Source organism: Cetorhinus maximus, chromosome 22, assembly GCF_964194155.1.
Source record: "Cetorhinus maximus chromosome 22, sCetMax3.hap1.1, whole genome shotgun sequence".
Lineage (NCBI taxonomy): Eukaryota > Metazoa > Chordata > Chondrichthyes > Lamniformes > Cetorhinidae > Cetorhinus > Cetorhinus maximus.
Genome location: NC_135900.1, coordinates 68,220,035 through 68,243,937, shown reverse-complemented (window position 1 = coordinate 68,243,937; position 23,903 = coordinate 68,220,035). Strand labels below are relative to the sequence as shown.

The following is a 23,903-nucleotide window of genomic DNA, read 5'->3' as shown; positions in this document are numbered from 1 at the left end:
TCTTGCCATTCTCTGCTCGACATCCCAACTCACCATGAAGCATCTATAATAATGCCACAGTGGCCCTTCATTTAATCTGCTTGATCCAAACTCATCGTTCCCCTCTACTAACTCCAGATAACTACCTGGTTTCATTATGGGCTTCACACCAGACCTAACTGCACCCAGGAACTCGCCATCCCTAAGCAGGAACCTCTAATAGTGTGTTCAAAACGTTGAAGTAATTTGAGGGGGTAAATAGTGGAAGATTACTCCTACTGATCAGTGACTCAGTAACAAGGTGGCTGAGACTCATGATTATCACAAGTTTCCTGTCAAGAGTTATTAGAATATGAATGCATTACCACAGAACCACAGATAGCTTTCAAAGCCTAGACGCTGACCACATTTAAGGGTCAATGAAATAAGTACTTGAAGAAGGAAAATGGTCAAGAGAAGAGAAGTGGGATTGGAGTAGATAGCTCAGGTGGGTGAGCCAGTGCTGGCCACAGCAGGATGGGCCAAAAGGTTCCCTTCCGTGTAGACATTTCTTGAAGTATATTGTGGCAGTGCTGAAATCTCGTGATCAAAATATTCAGTGGAAGGTGGAGAGGATAGGGATGGCAGTCCAGCATGTTGGTGCACTATCATATCATTCCACTCAGATTGCGAATCCTCTTCTGTATTTATCCACATTCAGGTGGGCAGGTGTCCGAATATCTGCAGAATCATTCAGGAAGGTGCCAAGCAAAGGGAAAGAATCCTAAGCTGACATAGTGACAGCTCTTCACCACCACTGACAAAAACCTAAGAATAAACGGCCTGATGACTCAGCTGGCCAGTGTTATGTGACATAGGGAGAAGTTAAAATGATAAATCAACAATAAGAGTTAAAAAGAAATGGCAAAACCCCAAGTGTATTTTGCTTAAAAAGTGTAAGGACAGATTTTTCAGTCATGGTTTTCTGGTCCTGCATTTTGTTCAACCTGTATTTTTCAATAAGAAAGTCATAGCAAGTTTTGACAGCACTTACCTACATCATGCAGTGGACATGATTTTCCTATTATAAAAACAAAAAGCTAAAAGCTATTGCGGATGCTGGAAATCCAAAACAAAAACAGAATTACCTGGAAAAACTCAGCAGGTCTGGCAGCATCGGTGGAGAAGAAAACAGTTGACGTTTCGAGTCCTCATGACCCTTCGGCAGAACTCAAGTTCTGCCGAAGGGTCATGAGGACTCGAAACGTCAACTGTTTTCTTCTCCACCGACGCTGCCAGACCTGCTGAGTTTTTCCATGATTTTCCTATTACTGTGCATTTGGAATAATGCAATATTTGGCATGGTTGGAGGTAGATGTTTGAATTCATGATTTAAAATCAAAATAAATGGTGAAAATATGCAAAGGATTGACCGGTGCCTGAAAGGGAAAAGATCGGGAGCTCTCCATCAGAATTCGGTAGGACCCCAGGTAATTGAATGCCACACTCCATCGTAACTAAGTGACCATCATCACATCCACCATAAGCCTTAGATGCAGTGAAGAAGGAGGCCATTCATACCATTGACCCTGTGCCGGCTCTTTCTAGAGCTATCCAATTAGCCTCCCGCCCACTGCTTTCTCCCCTTAGGCCTGAAAATGTTTTTCCTTCCAACTATTTATCCAATTCCTTTTTGAAACTGCTCCCACCAACCTCTGAGGCTGTGCATTGCAGGTTGCACCTCACTGTGTAATTTTTTTCCCTCCCCTCACCTCTGCTTGGTGGCCATAAATGTAAGATAGTCACTAAGCAATTGAATAATCAGGAGAAAATACTCAGAAGGGTGAGAATGTGGAACTTCCTACCACAAGGGGTAGTTTAGGGGAATAGCATAGATGCATTTAAGGGGAAGCTAGCTGAGTACATGAGGGAGCAAAATTTGGTAGGGTGCGTTGAAGTAAATCCACTGGGAAGAGGCATGTATGGAGCCTTTCTCTGTGCTATAAATGCAAGTTAATCAGAACTGGAGCAGGCCCCTGAAGGTTGAGTGAGACCCTCCATCATCAAATGTGAGATCCAACTTTAAGAGAAAGGTAGTATGTTTAGTTTCCAAAAGGATCATTATGGTTTTGTCATGCTAAGTAAAATTGAAATAGTGAGAAGTGAGAGGTCACACAAAGCGGGTATTGATTTGAAAATGGGTGCAATTGAAGTAAAGTCAGAAAGCTCCTGGTTCTCGACACAGGTCGAGATGGGTTACAGACAAGAGTCCGGCAGTGTCCTGCTCTTTTAAAAAAAAATACCACTGCTTCACAATTGACTTGACACCAGAAGTGTACATTTTACTTTCACTTTTACGTCCGCTCCATCTCCACCCACCCCCAACCCATCATGGGCAGGAGGAGATGGAGTTAAAGCTTAAAGCAGGACAAACAAGGCCAACCTGTACCCATTGGCATTTTCCCAGTGACAGGTTTCTAGGCACGGGGTTGTATCCATTCTTGAAGAGGCAGGACACTTCTTAACCAGGCAATTGGGAGTCTGTTTTAAGGATTTAACTACTGCTGGCTCAGGGAAAGGGAAGGGGAAGTTGTCAACTCTGGAGTGCAAGTGCTTTTCCAGCACTCCTAGAGGATCAGGTGTGCCTCCATCTCCCTCCCACCCCCAACTCCCTTGCCAACCCTTCAAACAGCACTGTGGCCTCCTTATGCTGATCATAGCCCTCACCCCCACTAACCACAGCAACAATTAGCAAGCCCTCGATCGCTAGTCTGCACCATGATCTTGGCCGTCTCTCCCCCCCACACCCCACCCCCCCCAACTCCCAAGCCTTCAATTTTTGATCTACCCCGTGATTACCAGGGATTGCTCCTGAGGTCTACTGCCAGGGTCAATCTGCCCACCTGCCAGTCAGGAAATGGAAGACGATCAGAATGAGGTTCTGCTGTCAAATTCAGGAGAATCTCCAGATGGCCGGGCAAGTTCCCCAATGCTGTCTTGCAATGCCCCAGCCCACCTACCCCCTACACCACCCCCTCCTTCCCGCCCCAGCTTTGGTTAGAGAGGCCACGGGATGGCAAATGTGAAAATGGGGCAAGGGGGAAGTCGATGGACAGTTCACTTTATTACTAAATGCAGGTAAAACCACTTTGGGCAGAGTGGAATAGTTTTGCTCTGCCCAACCCTCTTCTGTACCTGACCTGGGAGCAGCGATCAATGAAGCAGAAACATATTACCTTCATTTACAAGGCCACACCAGCAAGTGCAGACAGCGTGGTTCTAATTAAAAGCAGGTTCTGTCACTAAAGCAGCTGACCACAAACTGAGCACGGACCCAGTGTACTGTGAGTTAGTGCCAAAAGGTCCAGGAACTGCCTCAGGACTGTCCAGTCAAGTGTTGTGTGCTGAGCAATTTCCAGGCCTTTAGTCCCCTCTGGTGCAAAGAGACAATGCACAGGAACCTTGCAGTTATGTCATGGAGCGTTTAATGTGTTCTTATGGAATTATTTCCTCCACTGTTCTAACAATCAAGCTTCATAATTCTTAGTTCAAATGGGCTTATGCTTCTATTAAGATAGCAGAGGAGAGAATTTTATGGGAACCCATTAAATGTTTAGACGAATGTAGTCCAGTAACCTACGGAAGAGGAAATTGGTCTCTATGCTGCTTTTATTTTTTATGTATTTTTTAATGCACTCACTATTGTACTTTTTCACGTGACTCTCTCTCTTCTGTTGCCTACTTAGTCCTGGTCCTTCGTCCAGTAATTACGAACATAACCTCAGCCGCAACCCATGCAAATATCAGTTGGGAGTTTGACCGAATGGATATGCACTTTTATGTTGAATATCAGATAGCTGACAGTAAGACCTCAATTCATTGGATTCTCCGTGTTTTAATCTAGCAACTTCCAGTGTATGCTGATGAACATTTGGTTCATTTTTGTCTCACCCACCTGGTTGTTGTGTCATCTCAGAAATTAGTCACTCAGTGCCAGTAAAAGAGACTCTGTGCCATCAGTCTGCCTGATTAACTCCAACCTTGAGCTTCTGGTCCCATTGTTACAAACTGATCAAATTCCGGAGTTTGATCTCCCCAAATAATGTTACTACAACAGGACTTCAGCCAGGACTAAGGGAAAAGTACCTCAAGGTTTGCAAATGCAATTCCAGCAGAAGAGACATTGAGGTAGATATGACTGATCAGAAATTGTGTATTGATTCACAAGTCTCAGGCCATAGTTATATTTCATCTGCTGGTCTGATGGTGCTACTTAGTGGCTGCAAAGCATGTTTTGCAGACCCTTGTTACACTGTGACTGACTTCAGTACGATCATCACTTGGTGCACCAAAGACAGGGTTTGGAAATATCCACAGAGCTTCACACTCTCCTAACAATTAAAAGATTGAACACAAAGTTTTAAAAGCTCTTTGGAGGCCCCATGGATTATCCGGACATTTCTAAGGTGCAACTTGCACTGGACTGCAGTCATACTACAGCCAGTGCAAGAATAAAGTGGTGTTAAAGCACAGGACCTTCGTCATCGGCCACTCAATTGTTCAATCAGAGCCAACTACACGGATTACACTGCCAATATTTTATGTTAATCTACGCCCAAAATTGCTCTGCATCAAAGTGAGGGCAAATGATAACTGCTCACTTGCATAGTTTTCCATTCTCAGCGCTTCATAGAATATTTGTTGTTTCAAAACCCAGCTAGTTCATAATGTCCTTTAGGAAAGGTAAACCTGCTACCATTATCCTGTCTGACCCATATGTAACTCCAGTCACGCAGCAACATGGTTGACTCTTAACACCCCTGTAATGTGGACGACCCACCACCAACTTGTTAGGGCATCCAGGGGTAGGAATTAAATACAGCCTTGCCAACAGTGCCAAGATTCCCTGTATTTTTTTCAAATGCGTGGGTAATATACCTTTAAGTCTGCAGCTACTTTAAACATTTTTGCACAGCTGCACACGCACAGTAATTTACAGAGGCTGACTTGCTCGTGGCCTGCATGGGGACTTTCAGGTTAGCAGCAACAATGAGCGGCACTCACATCCTCAGATCAAATAAAAGATTTAGTTCCTGAGGAACTGTAACTTTGAAATGTGCTAATCGCACAAAATGTTATTGATTCTTTTATCAACTTCTAGGACCATTTTGATGTGGAGCTCCTCATTTTGCTCAGTCAACCCCTTCTCTGACAATGTACTATCATAACTTTCATGCACAGGAGACACTTAGGAGTGCTTGATAATATGGAAGATATTCACTTTGGTGTTTTGTCGAACAAATAAGGTAATTGCAGTAATCCTGTGATGTCCCTAGATACTAATTATATTGTGTGCAGACCAAAGAATGTGGACAACCTCTTCAAGGCTCTCTGTTCCCATCATGCTGCCTGCCTGCACTGAACTTTTAATGAGGAAATTATATTTACAACATGAGCCTCTGTCCAGAGAAAGGGATGCATATTTCTCAGTACTTTAGAAAACAAGCAAAGGAAGTTTATACAATCTCTCCATGGCCTCATCCACCCTACCTGAGCCATCTCCCCATCTCTCTCTCTCTCTCTGTAGACACACTCTATGTTCTAGTCTCATCATACTATACAATATTTAGACAACTTGTAGATTCAGCCAGTTAAAATATACCAGTTACTTCTATGCTTGAGCTTTACATTCAGTTCTATTGTCTGCATCACTCCAGTGCCATTCTGTTTTTATCCTCATAATGGCCCTACTCTTGCTTGGTTTGCTTGTGTGTTCTGTGCATCACGTTGTGTGACAGTCCTATAAATACTGTATCACACCAGGAGGTATGGGGTAGGTTCTATCTGGGTGTCTAAACTCCTGTCAAATGCTTAACTTTAGTCACAGTCATTTAGAGCATGACATACATCTGTCTGGTCATCCAGCCTGGATAATAGATTGGAGTTGTAAACTATGTCACAGTAGTGCCAATGGTGAAGCAGCTGCTGGTCATTGAGAAAGCCAGCCAATCAACCTGAAATGTTATCTGTGTTTCTGTCAGACCTGCTGAGTATTTCCAGCATGTTCTGTTTTTATTATTGCCAATACATTTATTGGCTAGACCACGTGTGATCTAATCTGCTGGGACACATGCAGCCTGATACTAACGTGCTGCCTTGCAAGATGCTGGCACTCGGCTCACTGGCACTTTGAGCTATTTCTAAGAGGCGCAATGCATTAAGAATTTGATTGGTTTCAGTTACAAATGGTCTGTCCAGCCATTGAGACATTGGGGTCGAATTAAGTAACCATCTGAGCAGCACACTGGGGCCTTGGGCTCTATAATTACTGGTCTGGATTAACAAGCATTTTACTGGCACTTTAGCTGTTCGAGATGACACAACTACTTGCCATCCATTGTTAGTGTGATAGCTGGTTAGTCTGTTCAGTGACTGTGTGCTGAGCATCAGTGAAGTGATATGTTTCCGTTAGCTGGAATGCAAAACATGATTCATCTTTACCCATTCTGTTCGCTCCTGCTTATTGAGCCGTGCAAATTATAAATTCCTGTGAAGAAAATGCTCCTCCTTGTCCAAGCAACACATTTCTTCCACCCAAGCTACAGTCACCTTCTGTTCAAAGTTTCTATTCATTTTTGCAATCTGTTGACCCGCAATAGAACCAATAGAAAATGATGCAGGCACATGGGTTTCATTTCCCATTGCTGAATTGGAGGTCAAACGCTGTCCATGAACAATTGCATCTGCCCCATCAGGTTGTAAACCTCTATAAGATATTTAACAGCACAGAGAAGGTATATTTGGAACATGACTTGAGGATAAAGTGAGACAATATGGCACAGATGCAAACTGGTGCAAGACAAATTAAGGCCTGACGCCAGCAAAATTAACAACTCAACAATACATACAATACACCTCTTGAGCGATGGATCGAGTCATTTAAGAAACAGATGCCATGTTGCGGCAACTGTGTCTCAACCTTCTGACCAGCCGTAGGGGCAATTGTAGAGTTCTAGATGAAAGCCTACCCCACCACCTGATCTATCGTGACTGGATTAAGAAGAGAATGTGCTGGAAATACAGCACAAGAGAAGGGAAAATACAGGATGATGTTTTGTAAATGGGGCCCCATTTCTCCTTCTACTGAAAGCTTCTATTCACGCTCCCAGTCTATCGACAGCCAAGTTATGTCAAGGGGCAAATTATAAAGATATTTGGGTTCCAGTTCCCCATTGTTGATTCAGAGACAGATATCATTTGTCCCTGAATGACTGGTTTTGCACATCTCCCCCACCCTTGCCCCCTGCCCCAGATTACAAGGACTGGTTAACTGAACTATACAACCCCTGTATAGGAGGGAACAATATGAAGAGGTTGGGAAAACCCGAGGGAAAGGTCACAGTTTTGCTTCAGTGTTGTTGCATCCTGTAAGCAGACATGGTGAAGACCTCTGGTTTGAAGCACCTCAACACACTGTAATTTATTCCATTGGGATTTTTACCAATACTTGGGGAATCAGGCCCATTTTTCTGAAAGTCACATTGACGACCTTGATTACCACATGTATAGGGATGACTGGAGGAGTGGAAAAAGGGAACCAAAACAATGCACAGAGCGACACACTTTGGGAGAAACAATAACTTTGACATGGGAGGAGTAGGGCTTGTTCACAATTTGGGTGCCACCTGAAATGGCCATTAATACCCAACTCCTGTGTGCTCAGACATTGGCTTCTCACTTCACCACAGGGAAAATGCCAATATTTAGCACATGTGCCTATCCCTTACTGGATTCCCTCTTCTAGGCTAGAGAAAATTGGAGCCTTGTTATAATTTTGAAAAGTATTCTCCACATGAGAAATTCTACAAACCACACTCACTAAACTCTGAGCTCCCGATATTTGCCCTTTTTCTAGTAAAGGAGTGGTTTTCTGAGCAGGAATTGGCTGCACCTCTTATTTTCGCACCTGTTTGAAATGGCCCTTTGAGTACTGTGCAAGTAAGGAGCAACATGCTCTGGGTAGTATTTGAATCTCACATCTCAGTGCTGACCCACTTGCTGTCTGTTTTAACTCATCCGGATGCTTTCCCAATACCCTGAGTGAATGAATTAAGTCTGGGTCTGAACTTTGATTCCTGTACAATCCTGCATTGACTACTCAGCTGATGCACTGGTGAGGGTGTTACCATTAGCCTCATCGCGCCCTGCTTCTCCCCCCTAACTGGTCTCCACGCTCTTGTGGCTGCTGCAGTGACTGAGGAAACGAAGACACTTGGGCGCAGGTTTGGGCTTGGCACTGATGCTGCCCACGGGTGAACAACCACTGCTGGTGAGTACTGGCTGCTGTAGAGCTGCCACCATGAGGCAGCAGCCCTCCTGGAAGAGGAGAAAGAGAGAGCCAGGAGAGAGGAAAAGGCCTCGGCAATACTGCTTATGAAACGTAATGTCATAATTGTCATGTGTTATTTTGAGAGTGGCTGGCCTGATCAGTGATCAATAATTGAATTGATTTTATCAACACTGGGGAGGTGGGGGAACCAATTAATTTATCAACAGTTTAGCACTTGGTCGAACAATAAACTTCCTAACTTGTATTTCAGTACTCCAAGGGCACCTCACAAATCCTTTCTGATTGCACACACATATACAGCATGCTCAGGTCAGCACCAGTTACAGCAAAAGAGATGTCAATGTAACACCAATCGGATCTGGCCACAATTATGTCAGTTGTTTGTCTCCATACGCTTTTCAGGTGAAGAGCCTCTGGAGAAAATGCAGATAAATGCCTCGCAGACCTTCTTTGTGCTAAAGGGCTTGTTGCCGGGAACTATTTACAGAGTGCGAGTTATTGCCGAGAACCAGGCGGGCCAGTTGCGGAGTAAGGACGAGCGGTTTGAGACCCGTCCACCAGGTGAGGCGGTGAGCAAAGAGCAGTCGGGTTCGGCCTCCCTCCCGACAAAGCTTCTGACTGGCTGTGGACGGACCGTTGGGTTGGCTGTGTAAATCCAATGGCCAGGCCCATTTTCAGTAGTTTCTGCCAGCACTCTAGGATCTCGAGACGCTGCACTTGCTTCACTCAATTAACAAAGTATCCTTTGAAGCAAGTTGAGAATTGTCTTGCCTGAGCTTCTCAAAGCTTTCAAATCATTTTAAACAGGAACGTGCACTGGTGAACTTAGTTAAAAAATGTTAACATTTCCTCTGGTGGGGACTTCAGAACTAGGTGGCATAATCTTAAAATAAGAGCTAGGCTGTTAATGGGTGATGTTAGGAAGCACTTCTTTACACAGAGGCTAGTGGAAATCTGAAGCTCCCTCCCCAAAAAAGGACGTGGATGCTGGGGGTTAATTGAAATTTTCAAAACTGAGGTTGATAGATTTTTTTTCTTTTGGCTAAGAGTAGGAAAGGATATGGAGCAAAGGCAGGTTCATGGAGTTTAGATATAGAGCAGACATGACCTACTTGAATGGGAGAAGAAGCTTGAGAGGCCTACTCCTGTCCCTATATTCCTTAACCTTGCAAGTGCCATTATGAAAGATTATGGGGGTGTGTGTGTATTGTCAACATTGCATTACAGGACCACTGGTTTTTGATAACTCACCACATCTAACTGTGGTTTTATTACACGGCATTCCTGGATGCTTATTCAGTGAGAGCATTCTGCAATTCTAACCACCTACACAGTTTGTGTTATATGTGAAAACCAGAAATGATTATCCTTGACTATGATGAAGTGGGTCTCCTCGATCCAGTGTTTGAAGTCCTGCTGCTTTTGTGCTTATCCAGTCGTAAGGCTAATTTACTAGTTTTGTATGGCTCATAATGGTCCTGAAGCCTGCTTGCATTGAGGGTCTCATCAGGGATGTTCTCTTTCTGTATCAATGGCATAACTCAATCGGATTTACATTGGGTCTGGTGCTTGTTTTATCACATCTGTATTTCACTCATCTCTCGCTGAACCAACATGACAGTTATGCATATGGTCTTACAATCAGTGCTGATTGATGGCATTTTGATAGATTTGCAGTCCTATTTTACAACCCTACAATTATTAAATTAGAATTTTGATATCTAGTAAAAGAGTCGTGTTGATGCAGCCTGATGCATTAAAGTAGTATTTGGTTCTTCAGGCCTAGCATTTTAAAGGGACGGTGTCCCTTTTCTATTAGTCTGCTACAGTTGGGGTTCAGAGCTGACAAATTAAATCCAGTCCACCCTTCTACCCCTTTGATACTTTCTACAAGGCTGTATTGGCAGAGTTGCTAAAACTGTAGTAATTATGGACAATCATTAAGTTCACTTTAAATAGCCCACAGGCAGCTACAGAGCCACACGGGGCCTCACTTCAGTAGTGTAAGAAACATTTTTGCTTTTCCTCCCTCTCTGTGTTCTGTATTCTAGGGATGTTCGTCATAGTTCCAAAGGATCAATACTATGCAACGAAAAGGAAAGCCAGTCATTTTCCACTGATTGTTTTCTTATGTTGATAGCCCCTCAAGGGAACAATGTGGGAATTTACAAGCAGTTGCCAGTTTACAGAAACTTCCTTGAATAATTAGCCCCTGATTGATCTCAAATGTACCCACCTGGATCACCTCCCTAGAAGGAGTTCCTGAGCAGTGTTCTCAAAAACCTAGCCCAGGTTAACCTCAGCTAAACATCACAACCTTGCTCTGGATTACTTGAGAGCAATGCCACAGGTGATCAATTCCTGGTGTGTGAATTTGCTGTAAACTTGTGAAACCTGTCTATTACGCACATGAATCTTTTCCCTCTTCAAACGCCTGCTCCCCTTCCAAGGCACATGATCTGAGGGTGATCAACAGCTGAACTGGGTCCGAAGGAGGGGGGAGTTCCCTCAGTAAGTTACAAGGACAACTTCAAGACAAATAAAAAGGGATACTGTGTCTTTAACTCTTTCAATGCTGTGTCTTTAACTCATTCAATGCTGTGTCTTTAACTCTTTCAATGCTGTGTCTTTAACGCTTTCAATGCTGTGTCTTTAACTCTTTCAATGCTGTATCTTTAACTCTTTCAATACTGAGTCTTTAACTCTTTCAATGCTGTGTCTTTAACGCTTTCAATGCTGTGTCTTTAACTCTTTCAATACTGAGTCTTTAACTCTTTCAATGCTGTGTCTTTAACGCTTTCAATGCTGTGTCTTTAACTCTTTCAATGCTGTGTCTTTAACACTTTCAATACTGAGTCTTTAACTCTTTCAATGCTGTGTCTTTAACTCTTTCGATGCTGTGTCTTTAACTCTTTCAATGCTGTGTCTTTAACTCTTTCAATACTGAGTCTTTAACTCTTTCAATGCTGTGTCTTTAACTCTTTCAATGCTGTGTCTTTAACTCTTTCACTATCTACATGCTGTCTTTTAGTTTGTGGTTCTCTCTGATAGCTGCGAAGAGACATTTCAATTCCTCTTTCATCTTATAACTATCAGACTCTAAGGTACTATGTGTAAATAAAAACATTTGAAGTCTAGTTTGATGTGATTATAGGTTTTGGCCAGAGAAATAGTGAAATAGCTTGACGTCTAAAAATGCATATGCCCATGAGACATGTTGCATGATTCTTCAAGACGCTAGTGATAATTTAGTAACAGTTAAGTGTTGAAGAACGAAAGATTTGATGGGACTGTTTTTTTTTAATGTTGTGGCCTACCAGCTCCTTGTATTCAGTTGTGATGAATGGCAGGAGCATCCTTGAATCAGGACTAGGTAGAGGAGCAACTCTGCACGCTGCTGAGTTTTCCCCATTCATTGGGTATTTTTAACTCAACACAAATTCACTGTCAGTACTAGTCTAAGTGACCTTTGATATTTTATAAAATATTTTGGTGCTTATGGAGCTCCTTTCTAGTTGCATATCTCCACGCAGTGTATCCTTTTGCCTCTCTTCATTCCTTGCATGCTACTTAGTGACTCATGTTGTTTTGTTGCTTTGATTTTCAAAGTGAGTTTGCCCTGTCACTGAATATGAACTGAAACCTCCATGATATTGGACTAGATCCCCTCTCCTCCCCGCAGTAGATAATCAACAGCCAGGTAGAAAGGCAAACAGAATTGAATCTCGGTCCATAAGTTGGTTTGTGTTGGAGAGGAGGAGATTGGTTTTGGCAGTCGTACAATGAGACAGTCTCATTCGAGCCTTTGTCCCGTACAAACTCTAACAGATAATGACAAAAGTGCAAGTTCTTCAAAGTAATTGTATTTGGAGCTCTCTGAGATGATTCTGAGAGATGTCAAGAATAAAGCCTTTCATTGTTTGCTGGTTACTTCTGCATGTCCCCTTACCATCCTAGACGTAGCATTCCTGTGTTGCACTTTACTTTCTCAGACTCTTCATTACACCACTCCCCTTTCCCAAAAGCTAAATGCTGACCTTGTGCCGCCTATAGATTATCTAGCCAACCATTTACAGTTTTCTTCAGAAACATCAGTGTGGTTCAACTTATAAGGCAAGTTTGTCAAGTTTTGCTTTATCCTGTCTTGTAGGGTTGACAGGGCATATTCAAACACAATATTGTGGCACTAAAGGAACAAGTCAGTTGTTCTCAACTTCTGTCAAGGAATGTGCAAAATCCAGTAGCTGCTAGATCCCCTGCACTCCAGGCATCCAGATGATGTCCACTGTTTCTGTTGGTTATTAAGCAGCCAGCTCTCCACTTCACTACTTGTGCCCCATTGCAAAAACACAGCAGTAAATTCTCCTATAAGTCGGTGCTTGACTCTGCATCAAGTGTTCCTCCAAACTTACCTTACATCTTCTCAAAGGTGCAATGGGTATATCAGGAGCTTGGTGTGGCACCTAGACAAACAGCTTTGAAGGTTGCAGGTTCAACTGAGGAAATAAGTAGAAAGGCTTCCCTCCCCTGACTGCTACTCAGTGTCCAGGGGCTCCACGCTAACAACCCCCAACCCTGTCCTTCCCCATTGTTGAATAGCTATTAGTCTTGTGAGTATTGGCTGACACAGTAAGACTGACCCCCTATGCCATTTCCTATTGGGCTTTCCTCGGGCAAGATCCAGTGTCTTCAAGTAGGACAGAAAATTGGGGGGAAAAATAAGTTAAACGTTTGCTACTTTGGAAAAGAATTGGGTAGTTTGGCTTTGAGTGATAATAGGAAATGGATGGCATCAGTTCGGCTGCCCGTTACCTGTCTGCTCCCAGTTTCATTGAAGCCGATGGGAATAAAAATGGGGAAAGGTATAAAATGGGCAGCTGAATTGATAGCTCTGTTTTACACTGTTACCCCAAGTCAAAATTGCCCCCTTTAACCCCTCATGATTGATATTAAAAATGATGCACAACCCATTTACTTCAGTGACTAACTTGCAAATTATTCAGTGTAAGGCTATGAATCCACGTCAAGCATTTTTGTGTGATTTTCATTTCCTCGTAGTATTACCTGTGGTTGGGATTCATGATGAGTACATAACAAATATTTGCTCTTCTGTTTTTAATTGTCATTAGTTGATATAAGATAACCTATTCCCAGTGTGCAATGAACTCAGACAAACAGAAATTTCCCTGGGTTGTTATCTTCCCTTATGATCACTTTGTTTCACATCTTAATCAGCATTTTCTCCCTCTCTTTTTCAATTAAACGGCACCTCAGCCATGGCAAGCCGCCAGGTAGACATTGCCACCCAGGGTTGGTTCATTGGTTTAATGTGCGCCATCGCCCTCCTGATCCTGATTCTCTTGATTGTCTGCTTCATCAAAAGGAATAAAGGAGGCAAATATCCAGGTTAGTGCGCCTTTCGCTGAGGCTGTGGAGAGTGCATGTCATGTTAATATAAGGGAGCCATCTTGGCCTTGAAGGCAGGGCAGATGAGACCAATTGGGGTGTTGCATGAGGAATGAGCTGATAAGATTTGGCTCTTCAACTTTAAAAATATACATTTAGAAAATCTTATAAAAGTACATCAGATACTTCATAGGAAAAAGGAAGTAAAACTGGAACAATGACTGTGGATATGTCAGGGCAGCAAGACAAGAGGGCCCTGGTTCAGAGTTGTTTAGTATCACAACAAGAAATGCACAAATTGAACATAGGCATTGTCTAGAGCAGCAAGGAATGGTTGCTACAGAAACAGCAGTGAAGGGACAGAAAAGAGTTAACCCCTTAAAAGAAGAAATAACATTCAACAATTCATCTTCATAATCAAAGTATGACTGAGAATAACACTACTTTCTCTTTTGTTCAAGCACAACTGGACTAGGCTCCATTTTCAGACACTGTAATTCCACCCAGTGGGATACTAGTGGGACTAGCGAATCCGGATATAGTCTTCCACAAGTTGGTGTGGCTCAACCCCTGCTTACAATGTTTAAACATGCAGCTATGCTAGGAATTAAGGTTTATGGGATTTGGGAGAATGTAATAATGCAGCAGGTTTCAATGGGAGTGAGAATGTCCTAATTTAATGTTTCCTCCATACTCTCAGCCAAGGAAATTTTAGGCTAAATTTCCTGCCTTTAACAGCTTTAGCATTGGCTGCCCAGGTCAATTAATAGCATAGTAAAGCTTCATCTACTTTACCCGATCTGTAACATTGCTGTCCCCTCTCTCCTCTCTCCATTCCTCACTCCACTCCATTTCCCCTCCCATCCACTCCAGCCCACTCCTCCCCCCACCGGCAGACATTTCTCCAAATGGAGAACCACCCACGAATTTAATGCTGGTCTTTTTTTTTTCAATCTCTGACGTCTGCAGTCAAGGAGAAAGAGGATGCTCACGCAGACCCAGAGATCCAGCCCATGAAAGAGGACGATGGAGCCTTCGGTGAATACAGGTGAGCACCTGTCCTGTACCCTGTCATCTGCCTCTCTGTACTGTCTCATTGAAGAGCTACCCAGCTGGTCGGAGTCTTTAGTCCTGGGCCTGTTGAACATAGTGATCTTTGAAACTGTGAATGGTCTGTGTTGCGGTTGTGGCTTTTTTATTTGCAATATCTTGTTTCTTCCCATATTGTAGAAAATCTGAACTCTCAGTTCTACGGTCCCTCCTTTGTCCCCTAAATATATGTGTAATCAATGTTTCATACGTAGATCCCGGCATCCCAATTTCATCAGTGATCACACTTGTAAAACTGCTCTCTGCCTCTGACTTGATGAATTGGATGCAATTGTAATTACGTACGGACCTTTTAAAAAAGCTGGCACAGGAACATCCAATCAGTTAACGTTTTGGAAACGATTGTTTCTAGATTTGCAAGACTGGAACCAATCGTTTCAAAGGTTTGCATCTTCCGAGTTGCTAGAGCAGGATGTTGACAAAATGGCCACAGCGGGTGCTATGTAACAGGAACTTCCTCACGTACACAGGGATGTCTTGGGGCATGGATTAGAAAAGTGGACACTAACCGGGAGGCAGGAGAATTAAAGGGGAATCGAGGGTTTGGGGTAGAAGCAGAGAAGTTGGGAGAAGAGAAGAGTCATTATGAGTTTTGAAGGCAGAGGTGGAAGTGTTCAGGGAGGGAGTTTTAGTGGGTGTGGCATGAAGGAAGAGGTGCTGATTGAATGGGAGGGAGCAATGTGTTTACAATATATATACTGTATCCTTGCTGTAAAGTGTCTCTTTAGAGAGAACAATCAAAGATAAAGGACACAACTCAGGATCCCTGTTGTTTCCTGCAAACTAACTGAGCTGTTTCGATAGAAGGATTTGTTGGAGCAAGTACAGAGAATCTCTTTCCTCCGATTGAGGAATCCAGTGTAATGGAGCACCCCTTAAAATTAAAGCTGGGCTATTCAGGAGTGAAATGCGGAAGCAGTATTTCACGTAAAGGGTAGTGGAATCTGGAGTGCTCTCCCCAAGAGGCTGTGATTGCTGTTGAAATTTTCAACACCAGATCAATAGATTTTTGTTATCTGAGGGTATTAAGGGATATGGAACAAAGGCAGGCAAATTCAGTTCAGGTACAAATTAACCATGATCTACTGAATAGCAGAACAGACTCGAGGGGCTAAATGACTCCAACTGTTCTGAAAGGACCACAGTTCAATTCCGGAATGAAAGGTAAGTCTCAGCAATGGTGACCATGAAGTGACTGGAGTGTTATAAAAACACAGCTGGTTTACTCATGTGTGCTAGGGAAGAAATTTTACCTACATCACATGGCCTGTAGCGGATCAAGAAGGCAACTCACCAGCACCTTCTCAAGGGAAAATAGGGATGGGCAATAAATGCTGCCCTAGGCAGCAAAACCCATAGTCCGGGAAAGGATAAAAAAAACATTGATGAATCAATACTCCTTCATGTTGAACACCTCTTGGAATACACACTGAGGGTAGCAGGGGCACAGAGCGTACTCTTAGTGAGGGACTTCAATTCATGCCAAGAGTGGCAGACGAGCATCAGGACTGCCTGAGCTGACCAAGTCCTGAAGGACATATCTGCCAGTCTGAGCCTGTGGCAGGTTGTAGGAAAACCAACATGGAGGATAAAGTTCTCTTGACATCATGTTCACCATTCTACTTGCCACAGCATATTCTATCCTTCAGAATATTGGTAGGAGTGACCAGCACATGCTTCTTGCAGAGGTGAAATCCCATCTTCACACTGAGTACGGCTTCCATTGTGTTGTGTGGCACTACTCTCGTGCAAAATGGGATAGATACAGAACATATCCAGCAGCTCAAAACTGGCACCTATGAGGCATTGTAACCTTATAGCCTGGCATATCCTTTACTGTACCATTGCCATCAAGCCAAGGACCAACCCTAGTTCATAAAAATGAGGTGTCAACCTAGTGAAGCTACTCTCTCACTCTTCAGGTACCAAGCCCTAAGATGGTGTTGTCAACAATGGACTTCTATTGCATTGGTCCATGATTATGCTTGGCAAAATACTGCAGTGGTTTGCCATTGCCTTCTGCAGTCTGGCTGACCAGGAAACTCTCCTGCTCTTATTGCCTGCCATAGGCATATTGGAAGGATTTGCAGGTTGATAATCAACTAGTTTTCCCACATTATGAATGCACGGTGAAGCTACTACAAAGGACTGAATGCATGATAAACAGTGGAAACAACAGGCAGAGTGAAGCAATCCCACAATCAACAGATCAGATCAAAGCTCTGTAGTCCTGCCACATTTGGTTTGTGAATGGTGGTGGACAATTAAACAACAAATGGGAGGAGGAGGAGGTTCAGCAAATATTCCCCATCCTCAGTGATGGCAGAATCCAGACCTTGAGTGCAAAAGTTAAGGCTTAAAAATTTGTGACCACCTTCGGCCAAAAATGCTGAATGAATGATTCCTCTCAGCCTCCTCCTGTGGTCTGTACCATCACAGATGCCACTCTTCAGCCAATTTGATTCACTCCATGTGACATCAAGGAATAGCTGAACACAATCCATACTGCAAAGGCTGTGGGCCCTGAGAACATCCTGGCTGTAGTGCTGAAGACTTGTGGCGCTAGCCAAGCTGTCCAGTACAGTTATAGCACTGGTATCTGTCTGACAATGTGGAAAATTCCCTGATATGTTTTGTCCACAGAAAATTCAACCAATTGCTGCCCCTATCAGTCTACTCTCGAACATCAGCAACGTGATAGAAGGTGTTGTCAACAGTGCTATCAAGTGCCACTTACACAGCAATAACCTGCTCACTGATGTTCAGTTTGGGTTCTACCAGGGCCACTCAGCTCCTGACCTCATTACAGCCTTGGTCAAACATGGACGAAAGAGCTGAAATCTAGAGGTGAGGTGAGAGTGACTGAACTTAATATCAAGGCAACATTTGACTGAGTGTGACATCATGGAGCCCTAGCAAAACTGAAGTCAGTGGGAATAGGGGGATAAACATTCCACTGGTTGGAACCATACCCAGCACACAGGAAAGATGTTTGTGGATATTGGAGGCCAATCATCTTGGCCTAGGAGTTCCTCAGGGTAGTGTCCAAGACCCACCTATCTTCAGCTGCTACATCAATGACCTTTCTTCCAACATAAGGTCAGAAGTGGGGATGTTCACTGATGGATTGTACAATGTTGCATTTCATTCAAAACTCCTTAGATCATGAGGCACTCCATGCTCGTGTCCAGCAAGACCTGGATAGCATTGAGGCTTGAGCTGATAAATAGCAAGTAACATTCTCGCCACACAAGTGTCAGGCTGTGACCATCTCCAGCAAGAGAGAAGCTAACCATCTCTCATTGGCATTCAACAACTTTGCACCCCAAATCCCCCACATTCGGAGGTTACAATTGACCAGAAACTGAACTGGACCAGCCATAAAAATACTGAGTACAAAAGCAGGTCAAAGACTGGGAATTCTGTGGCGAGTATCTGACCACCTGACTCCCAAAACCTGTCCACCATCTACAAGGCACAAGTCAGGAATGTGATGGAATATTCCCCACATACCTGGTTGCAGCTCCAACAACATTCAGACAAGCTCAACATCATCCAGGACAAAGCAACCCACTTGAATGACACTCCACCCACCACCTTAAACTTCACTCCCTTACCATTGGCACATAGTGACAGCAGTGTGTACTGTCGACAGGATACACTGTAGAACAAGCCTCCTGTGACAACACCTTCCAAACTTGGGATCTCTGCCATCCAGAAAGAACAAGGGGAATAGGCTTGTGGGAACACCACCACCACCGCTTGCAACTTCCCCTCCAAGTCACACACCATCCTGACTTGGAAATATATCACTGTTCCTTCACTGTTGCTAGCTCAAAACCCTGGCGCTCCCTATCTAACAGCACTGCGGGCTTTCCTACACTACAAGGGCTGCAGAGGTTCAAGAAGGCAGCTCACCACCACCTTCTCAAAGGAAGTTAGAGATGGACCTTAGGTTCTGGACATGCCAGTGATGCTGACATCCTACGAACAGATAAATTCAAAAAGATTCTCTAACCACTGTTTCCTGGTGTAAAAATGCCATTGCTAGTCAGTTAACTGTTCACAAAATGTGCTAACATGCAAGTGGAACAGAAAGTGACAGAGAACTGATTATTAAAATCATTGGAGTGGTAGTTGATGTGGTTAGTGCAGTGGAGAGCTTTCCAAGAGATGGAGGGACAGTTCTTGGCTCTGTACATGGTGTGCAGTTGATATGCATTGAGGACAGTCACCTAGTCTTATCGTGTTTCCTCCCGCAATGTGCTTCGCTGCTGTTTCAGAGTTCTGGAGATAGTACATTGTCAACATAAATTGACAAACTAGTCAACAATATGTCCTGACTTGCACTTCCAGCAGCTGAGCAGTGCATCAGGGGAGGAGAAAGAACATCTTTTAATGGTGTTGTAAAATCAGTTTTAGAAACCATTGAAAGCTGCTAAGTTTCTCCTCTTTGAGTATAATGTCAAGCTTCTTAAAGTAGACATTAACTTGCCTGGTTTTAATGAGCACCCATTCCTGGCATCAAGCCTTACTTGCTGCAAGGATACATTGGGAAATGGTTTACACTCACATAATGAACAGGAAGTCACGGGGAGCACAAAATAGGTGGACACGGAACCCTACCGTAAACATTGGGAAAACCAGCCCCTCAGCGTGTGCATTACAGGTGATGTCATACCTGACATGAATGTATAGATAACCTCCAGTGGTGAAGTCATTGGTGTGCCAAATATGGGTTAGAACCATGAATTGTCTAGATTATAATCTTGGAACACAGTTGGCATATTTGTCCACTGAAAACAGATAGTGAATCATAGAATGAGACAACACAGAAGCTGAGGCCAGTCAGCCCATCATACCTGTGCCATGTTGTTCCATTAGTCTCAGTTCCCTGCTCTTTCATCATATCCCTGCAAGTTTTCCCCTTCAAATATTTATCCAATTCCCTTTGAGAGTTAGTCTTAAATCTGCTTCTACCGCCCTTTCAGCAGTGCATTGCAGATTGTAATAACTCGCTGCATAAAGAAAAAACGCTTCCTCGTGTCACCTCTGGTGTTTTGCCAGTTTTTTTAGATCTGTGTCTCCTGGCTACTGCCTCTGCAACTGGAAACAGTTTCTCCTTATTTACTTTACATAACTCTTCATGATTTTGATTACCTCCATGAAATCTCCTCTTAACCGTCCCTGTTCAAAGGAGAACAGCCCCAATTTCTCCAATCCCTGCACTAACTGAAGTACCTCATCATGGTATTATTCTTGTCAATCTCCTCTGCATCCTCTCCAAGACTTGACACCCTTCCTAAAGTATGGGGCCCAGAATTGGCCACAATACGCCAGCTGAGGCCTTTTATAAAGGCTTAGCATAACTACTTCTTTGCTTTTGTACTCTATGCCAGTATTTATAAAGCCAAGGGTCCCCTATTCCTTTTTCAACAGTCTTCTCAACTTTTCCTGCTGCCTTCTAAGACTGGTCTACATATACCCTGAGATCTCCTGTTACTGCACCCACTTTAAACTTGTACCATTTCCTTTGCTTCACCTCATTCTTCCTACCAAATGAATCATTAAAATTCATCCGCCATGCGTCTGCCCATTTCACCAGATTTTCTGTGCCCTCCCCCTCTGAATGCAGTTACTGTTCACCCAACCGTTTCCTACATTTTCAAGCTTTGTATCATTCGCAGACTTTGAGATCATGCCCTGTAAACCCAAGTCCAGGTCATGAATATATATCAAAAAGAGCAGCGATCCCAATACCAATCCTGGGGTATACCACTGAACACTTCCTTCCAGTCTGATGGGCAATCGTTCACCACTACTATCTGCTTACTGCCCCTTAGCCAATTTTATAACCACTCCGTCACTGCGTTTTAATCCAAACGGCTTCAATTTTGATAACAAGTCTATTATGTGGTACTTTATCACACACCTTTTGAAAGTCTATATACACAAAATCACCTGCTCTACTCTCTTCAACTACAACCCTTTACTACTTCAAATCTCAATCAATCTAATTAAACAAGATTTGTTTTAACAAATCCATGCTGAGTTTCATTTATTAACCCATATTTTAGCTCACCGGTGTCACGTTTGATTCTGAGATGAGCTTCCAATCTCATAACCATGCCATCTCTAAGACCACCTTTTTCCACCTTCGTAACATCACTCGACTTCATCCCTGTATCAGCTCATCCTTATCCTTTACTCCAGAATTAATTATTCCAAAGCACTCCTGGCTGGCCTCCCACATTCTACCCTCCGTAAATGTGAGGTCATCCAAAACTCTGCTGCCCGTGTCTTAACTTGCAGTAAGTTTCCTGTTTCCCCTATCACCCCTGTTCTCAATAACCTACATTGGCTCCTGGCCCGGCAACATCTTGATTTTATGAGTGTCCTGGTCCAGCAATATCATCCTTGTTTTTAAATCCCTCCATGGTCTCACCCCTCCCTGTCTCTGTAATCTCCTCCAGCCTCACAACCCTATGAGATATTTGCACTCCTTTAATTCTGGCCTCTTGTGCATTCCTATTCATAATTGCTCCATGACTGATAGCCGTGGCTTCAGCTGTCTGAGCCTCGAGCTCTGGAATTCTCTCCCTACACCTCTCCAACTCTCTACCTCTCCCTGTCCCTACCGAATCAACAGACTGGAGCCAATTATATTGTTTGGCTGGAGCAGGCTGTTAACGATTTATTATTGTTAAGGCCTGGTATTACGTCATTAGTGACACACTTTCCTCTTTGTGCGGAGTGTGATCACAGGTCAAAGTGCTTCTGACATTAGGCCTGCCCATCAAACCTCTATCCTTGCTTAGGCTGGTTAATATTTTGGCACCAGAAGTAAGCAGCTCTCTTTAAAACCTAGAACCTGAACCCTGCATCATGGGTATTATGGGGGCAAGGGGAGGTATGGTTGAGGCAAAGTGGGCATTGTCAAGGGTGCTGGGTATAGGGTCAGAGGGGCTGAATAGAGGGTCAGGGAGAATGGATGGATGATTAAGGGTCTGGGTAGCAGGTCAGAGTGGGGGGGGATGCCAGGTTATTGGGAGAGGGGAAGATGGCTATTGGGTCAGAGGAGTCTGATTATTGGGATAGTGAGACTGGGTATAGGGTTAAGGGGTTGGGTGTACAGTAGGGAGGGCTGGGTATAGTTTATGGGAGCTGGCTATAGAGTCACTAGGGGGCTGGGTATTGGGATAGGGGAAGATGGGTATTGGGGCAAAGAGGGGGCGGCTGAGTATTAGGACAGGATGAAGTCAGGCACTCTCGAGTAGCTGGGCACTTGGGCTGGAGAAGAAGCAATGGACTGAAGGGCCTTTTTTATTCGGTGTATTGTTCAAGAATTGCACCTGGGATGGACGTGTAGTCTTTGAGAACAGGAGCAAATTGCTCTGTAGATTCTTTTACCGTAGGGTAGGTTTAGTGTGAGGCCTGTTTGGACATTTTTATTGAGATGCAGCCTGTGGACATTAACCCCAGCACAGGCCTGAGGAACTGATTTTACTGCACAATAAAGGCTTGAGGCTGGACAGCTTTAGTTTGGCTCGTGAACATTGAGTTTTACAGCTGAGCATCATTTCACCTCAGTATGAATCTAACATTTAAAAGCTCATAAAAATTTGATGAAATTTGATTGGAATATATGGCACCAAAGAGCATTCAATGAAGTCAAACAATAAAGTCAAACAAACAAAATCATTGAGCACAATATACATGGAGTTCAAAACATACGAAAGGGTGGCTTGTCCTTTCCCCTCACCTGAGTAGTTCCAGTCTTAGAAACAGAGGTCAGTGTTATTTAAGTCTGGTTGAACAACCTGAGCTTGAATACAACAGATAACTCACTTAGGGTTGTCAGCTGCGATTAAATGCACTCCTGGAGGTTCCATCACACAACTTGTCCCCACGCTCCAGCCATTAGTCGGCCAACACATCCATCCTTGTGACACACTGCCTTCCTACCCCAACTGGAAAGCAAAAAGACTAATTCCCCAATTGGATGATGCTTGACTGTCAGCCAAGTAACCTTTTTCTCCTGCACTTTCAGTTTTTTTATATCTGGTGAAGAGAAATATTCAAAGAAAATATTTTAAGCATCTTTTTTAATGTCCCAATGATTTTTCTCCAGGGCTGCACACAGCAGTGCCCTGGAGATTAATCTTCAATTCTTGGAGACTCCAGGCCAATCCTGGAGAGTTGGCAACCGTATACCCCCCCAGGTCCTGCATTGTTCAGATTCCTCGAGGCCTGTTCCATAATTTGTCTGCTTCAAATTGGTGCTTCAGTGGAATAAAGCTATTTAAAGCAGCTGAGCATCATCAAGAAATAAGCCCCATGAGGCACAGGCTCGATCATTATCATTTCATTTTTATTCTAAGGTACCTTGATTTGCAATATCTCTCTTCAAATCTCAAATTATTGCATGATTTTAAAGGAGCATTCTTTCAGATATGGATCCTGGAATACAAACTGTCAATTTCTGTAGCAATTTATGGCTAAAACTCAAATACAATGCAGATTGATCACTTCATTTGCAACAAATGGATTGGAACAATTGTGGAATGTTCACCTTTTGGTAACCAGTGACACCAGTTTCACCTTTCAAAACCCCCTGGAGTGACCCTTCACCCTCTGGAATGACCTTTCAACCCTCACACGGTGTTGTCATACCCCTCCCTGGAGTGACCCTTCATCCTCTGGAATGACCCTTCACCCCTCACATGCTGTTGTCATATCCCTCCCTGGAGTGACCCTTCACCCTCTGGAATGACCCTTCACCCCTCACATGCTGTTGTCATATCCCTCTCTGGCGTGACCCTTCACCTGCTGGAGTGACCCTTCACTGTCTGCCACGCTGCCCTGACTCCCCTCCCTAAATGACCCTTCTCTCCTGACATACTAGCCGGGATTTTCCAGCCCTGCTGTGGCGGGACCCGTCGTGTAGGATGTGGCGGCCCAGCCATAAGTCCATTGACGTTCGGTGGGCCCAGGCGATCCCAGTGGCAGGCAAGGCCAGAAAATCCCACCTACTGTTCCAGCATTTGTGAAGATTGCTGCCACAGTGGGAAGGTTTGTA

At 43.7% G+C, this 23,903-nt stretch overlaps 1 protein-coding gene across 5 annotated transcripts in view; it reads left to right on the top strand.

Annotated features, from left to right (window-relative positions):
* The window catches only part of nrcama (neuronal cell adhesion molecule a), a 427,797-nt gene that overhangs the window by 392,127 nt on the left and 11,767 nt on the right, over positions 1-23,903 (top strand). For 4 of the 5 annotated variants that reach the window (XM_078568478.1, XM_078568476.1, XM_078568475.1 and 1 more), the window contains 4 exons: positions 3,705-3,821; positions 8,711-8,869; positions 13,583-13,714; positions 14,684-14,762. In XM_078568478.1, the coding sequence (XP_078424604.1) occupies positions 3,705-3,821; positions 8,711-8,869; positions 13,583-13,714; positions 14,684-14,762 (487 nt within the window). The remainder of the gene's footprint in view (positions 1-3,704; positions 3,822-8,710; positions 8,870-13,582; positions 13,715-14,683; positions 14,763-23,903) is intronic. The other variant, XM_078568477.1, reaches the window with a different exon arrangement.